We start from the raw sequence: 5,000 nt of genomic DNA, 5'->3' as shown, positions 1-5,000 counted from the left end.
GCAAACGTTTCCACTAGAAGTCTTTCAAAGACTCTGATTCGAAAGGGGATGGATTTGTGAATTGATTTTACAACAGAAATGGAATTGAGAAAACGGACCTTGACCTGACCCGATCTTGCCCCCCCCCCCCCCCCCCAGGAGTCCGGTTCTCCTCTCTCGGACCCTCTCTCCGCTGTCGACGGATACCAGTCCTTCCCCCAGAGGATGGATGTCCATCTCAGGTAGGTACAGCGCCACCCCCTGGACAGCACAGGTAACTGCAGCTATTCAATCTCTTAATAAAGCACAGGAAAGCGCGGTAAAGCACAGTGAGAGCCTAGGAAGTCACATTTTGGTGTGGCTGTGGAGTATCTCATTGTCTTTCTGTTTTATTCTGTGTTTTCCAGTTTCACTGCCGGAATCATTCACCCTTGGAAAGTGAACTCTCTGGAGAGGCTCCTTTGGAGGGCGTGTCGTGGTTACGTCATCTTCAACTTCAAAGAGATGGACCAGCCAATGGAGGACCCCGCTACGGTAAGACACGCCCTCCTCATTAACATATCCCATCAACACACGATTCAGACAGTCCCCCTGAGTTTCAATCTGCATAGTTTTATATATTATACAGCAACACCAAACATGATTCAGACAGTCCCCCTGAGCTTCAATCTGCATAGTTTTATATATTATACAGCAACACCAAACACGATTCAGACAGTCCCCCTGAGTTTCAATCTGCATAGTTTTATATATTATACAGCAACACCAAACATGATTCAGACAGTCCCCCTGAGCTTCAATCTGCATAGTTTTATATATTATACAGCAACACCAAACACGATTCAGACAGTCCCCCTGAGTTTGTATTATTTTGGGTGTGAGGTTGACACTGTCTGAATCGTCATGTTTTGGTGATTTTATATTTAGGAGATTTTCAGCATTTTATTGCAAAACCTGGTTTCAGGGAAATGATGAGTGAAGTTGCAAAATGGAAGCTTTCTCAATAACAGACAGGGAAGTAAAAACTGCACACTGAGTACATTTAGTAGTGTGTGTGTGTGTGAGTCTCAGTGTCTCAGTCTCTTAGTGTGTGTGTGAGTCTCAGTGTCTCAGTCTCTTAGTGTGTGTGTCTCAGTGTGTGTGTGTGTGAGTCTGTGTCTCAGTCTCTTAGTGTGTGTGTCTCTGTGTGTGTGTGTGTGAGTCTTAGTGTGTGTGTCTCAGTGTGTGTGTGTCTCAGTGTCTCAGTCTCTTAGTGTGTGTGTGTGAGTCTCAGTGTCTCAGTCTCTTAGTGTGTGTGTGTGTGAGTCTGTGTCTCAGTCTCTTAGTGTGTGTGTGTCTCTGTGTGTGTGTGAGTCTCAGTGTCTCAGTCTCTTAGTGTGTGTGTGTGTGTCTCAGTGTCTCAGTCTCTTAGTGTGTGTGTCTCTGTGTGTGTGTGTGTCTCAGTGTCTCAGTCTCTTAGTGCGTGTGTGTGTGTGCGTGTGTGTGTGTCTCAGTGTCTCAGTCTCTTAGTGTGTGTGTGTGTGTGTCTCAGTGTCTCAGTCTCTTAGTGTGTGTGTCTCAGTCTCTTAGTGTGTGCGTGCGCGCACGCGCGTGTGTGTGTGTGCGAGTCTCATTACTCTAATGAAAGTTTAACTGCTTCTCTGCTATCTTGTCTTCTTTCTTAGTTCCTTCTGGTTTTGAGTTTCTGATTTTGAGTGTTTTGAAATTCTGGATAAAATTACTAAAATTAGTCTGGCCACTTTTTACAACCACAAACTTTCCCTGGCCTAGTTTCTAGCTCTGCGTTTCACTTCCAGTCATTAGAGTACTGCCTGCGTCCTCCTCACTATACTAACAGCAGGGCCCAGTCGAACCCCTGTCCCTGTCCCTGTCTCTTCAGAGTCCTGTGTTCTCTCTCTCGCAGGGAGAGATGGTTCGCTGGGTCGTGTTTCTGGTTTCCTATTGGGGGGATCAGATTGGACAGAAAGTAAAGAAGATCTGTGATTGGTGAGTTACAATAAACTACAAATACATGAAATAAAAAGAATCCCTCTACCAACATGGCTGCCGTTTTTCACTGCTTCCCTTACCAACATGGCCCCCCAGAAGGACGTTCTGGAGGTGTCCAGCTAGAATGCCTGGTTTTTTTTTTTTTGTTTTTTTTTCTTTCCAATCTCCGAGGCACTTTCCCAGGCACCCCCCCCCTCATATTCTGCCACTGTGGTCTGCAGTGTGACGGTTAATGATTTTGAAGAGCACAGAGGCTGTAGTTGATATCGGCCGGACTTGGGAATTCATACAGGCGCGTGGGAGAGAGACTAAAGAGATTGTTATTAGTGTGGTTGTTAACGAGGCCCGTGCCTCATAGCCACACAGCCTTGATATCTAATTCGGTTTGTTTTGCTGGTGTTCGTTCTCCTGGGGTCCAGTATGTAGTAAACTAACACAGACCCCGAGAAGAAGGGATTATATTGTAGCGTCAAACTGAACAGGATTGTGGGGCTCTGTCTGTCTGTCTGCCTGTGTGTCTGTCTGTCTGTCTGCAGCTTTAACCCTTTCCTGCAGCCTCAAATGATGACAGATAAGTCTCTCTCTTCCTCATTCTGTCTCCTCTCTCTCTATCTCTTCTCTCTCTCTCTCAGTGGCTCAGGGTCCAGTATGCGCCTCAGTATTGATGATCTCTCTCTGTATTGATTGGGTATTGATTCTCTCTCTCTCTCTCTCGTCTCTCTCTCTCGTCTCCCTCTCTCGTCTCCCTCTCTCTCAGTATTGATGATCTCTCTCTGTATTGATTGGGTATTGATTCTCTCTCTCTCTCTCCCTCTCTCTCTCTCTCTCTCGTCTCCCTCTCTCGTCTCCCTCTCTCTCAGTATTGATGATCTCTCTCTGTATTGATTGGGTATTGATTCTCTCTCTCTCTCTCCCTCTCTCTCTCTCTCTCAGTATTGAAGATCTCTCTGTATTGATTGATTGGGTATTGATTTTTTCACTCTCTATCTCTCTCTCTCTCTCTCTCTCTCTCTCTCTCTCTCTCTCTCTCGTCTCCCTTTCTCGTCTCCCTCTCTCTATGTATTGATGATCACTCTCTGTATTGACTGGGTATTGATTTTCTCTCTCCCTCCCTCTCAGTATTGATGATCTCTCTCTCGTCTCCCTCTCTCGTCTCCCTCTCTCTCAGTATTGATGATCACTCTCTGTATTGATTGGGTATTGATTTTCTCTCTCCCTCCCTCTCTCTCAGTATTGATGATCACTCTCTGTATTGACTGGGTATTGATTTTCTCTCTCTCTCTCTCTCTCTCTCTCTCGTCTCCCTCCCTCTCTCCCTCTCTCTCAGTATTGATGATCACTCTCTGTATTAACTGGGTATTGATTTTCTCTCTCTCTCTCTCTCTCTCTCTCTAGCTATCACAGTCGCGTGTACCCTTACCCGCAGAGCGACGAGGAGAGGCACGAAATCTTGCAAGGACTTGAAACCAGGATTCAGGAAACCAAATCCGTGAGAGACTCTGCACTCTGTGCTTCCAATGCGGGGAGACTTCTTAACAAGCTTCCCATCATCCCTCACTGTCGCCACTGGTGCTGAGGCATGCTGGGAGCTGTAGTTTTTTTTTATTGTGATTCTTGCAGTCCTGATCATTTTAGTGACTGCCTCTATAAAGAACTGCTGCCTATATACAGCACTACAGCTCCCATCATCCCTCACTGTCGCCACTGATGCTGAGGCATGCTGGGAGCTGTAGTTTTTTTTTAGTGTGAATCTTGCAGTCCTGATCATTTTAGTGACTGCCTCTATAAAGAAGTGCTGCCTATATACAGCACTACAGCTCCCATCATCCCTCACTGTCGCCGCTAATGCTGAGGCATGCTGGGAGCTATAGTTTTTTTTAAGTGTGATTCTTCCAGTCCTGATCATTTTAGCAACACTTCCTCCACCGCGCCTTGCATTAAAGGACTACAGCTCCCATCACCCCTTGTCATGACCGCCAGTGCTGTGGCATGCTGGGAGCCGTAGTTTTGCACTGCGATTCCTTCCAGTTCCTCGTCCTCGTATTCCCTGTGTGATTTTTTTTTTTTTGATCGTGTTGCCGTCCCCTTCCCCGTCCCGTCCCCCCTGTCCCCGCAGGTCCTGCGCGAGACTGAGGATTTCCTGCGGCAGGTCTTGCTCAAGGCTGTCCAGTCTCTGCCTGGCTGGTCGGTCCAGGTGCAAAAGAGCAAAGCCATCTACCTGGTCCTGAACATGTGCAGCGTGAGCGTGACGGACAAGTGCCTCATCGCGGAGGTGTGGTGTGCAGTGAGGGAGCTGCCCAGACTGACGCAGGCCCTGCGGGAGGGGTCGGTGAGTCTGTGTGTCTGTCTGTCTGTCTGTCTGTCTGTCCGTCGCGGAGGTGTGGTGTGCAGTGAGGGAGCTGCCCAGACTGACGCAGGCCCTGCGGGAGGGGTCGGTGAGTCTGTGTGTCTGTCTGTCTGTCTGTCTGTCTGTCCGTCGCGGGGGTGTGGTGTGCAGTGAGGAGCTGCCCAGACTGACGCAGGCCCTGCGGGAGGGGTCGGTGAGTCTGTGTGTCTGTCTGTCTGTCTGTCTTTCTCTCCTCTCCCCTCCATTTTATCTCTGTGTATTGAATGGCTGTCTCTCTCTCTCTCTCTTTCTCTCTCTCTGTCAGCTGCACAGTGGCTCAGGCTCCAGTCTGTGTGACTCTGTATTGATTATCTCTCTGTGTTGATTGATTGTGTATTGATCTCTCTCTCTCTCTCTCTCTCTCTCTCTCTCTCTCTCTCTCTCTCTCTCTCTCTCTCTCCTCTCTCTCTGTCTCTCAGCTGCACAGTGGCTCAGGCTCCAGTCTGTGTGACTCTGTATTGATTATCTCTCTGTGTTGATTGATTGTGTATTGATCTCTCTCTCTCTCTCTCTCTCTCTCTCCCCCTCTCCTCTCTCTCTGTCTCTCAGCTGCACAGTGGCTCAGGCTCCAGTCTGTGTGACTCTGTATTGATTATCTCTCTGTGTTGATTGATTGTGTATTGATCTCTCTCTCTCTCTCTCTCTC

At 48.0% G+C, this 5,000-nt stretch overlaps 1 protein-coding gene across 1 annotated transcript in view; it reads left to right on the top strand.

The window, feature by feature from the left end:
* Positions 1–4,483, top strand: part of LOC117970757 (V-type proton ATPase 116 kDa subunit a 2-like) — an 11,574-nt gene extending 7,091 nt beyond the window's left edge. Inside the window, exons 5-9 of the mRNA XM_059021813.1 lie at positions 139–221; positions 387–513; positions 1,883–1,965; positions 3,364–3,457; positions 4,085–4,483. Of these exons, the coding sequence (XP_058877796.1) occupies positions 139–221; positions 387–513; positions 1,883–1,965; positions 3,364–3,457; positions 4,085–4,468 (771 nt within the window). The 3' untranslated portion in view covers positions 4,469–4,483. The remainder of the gene's footprint in view (positions 1–138; positions 222–386; positions 514–1,882; positions 1,966–3,363; positions 3,458–4,084) is intronic.
* Positions 4,484–5,000: the final 517 nt, after the last annotated feature.

This window comes from Acipenser ruthenus, unplaced genomic scaffold, assembly GCF_902713425.1.
Source record: "Acipenser ruthenus unplaced genomic scaffold, fAciRut3.2 maternal haplotype, whole genome shotgun sequence".
In the NCBI taxonomy this organism is placed as follows: Eukaryota; Metazoa; Chordata; class Actinopteri; order Acipenseriformes; family Acipenseridae; genus Acipenser; species Acipenser ruthenus.
Note: the sequence above shows the minus strand (reverse complement) of the source record. Positions and strands in the feature narration are given on the sequence as shown.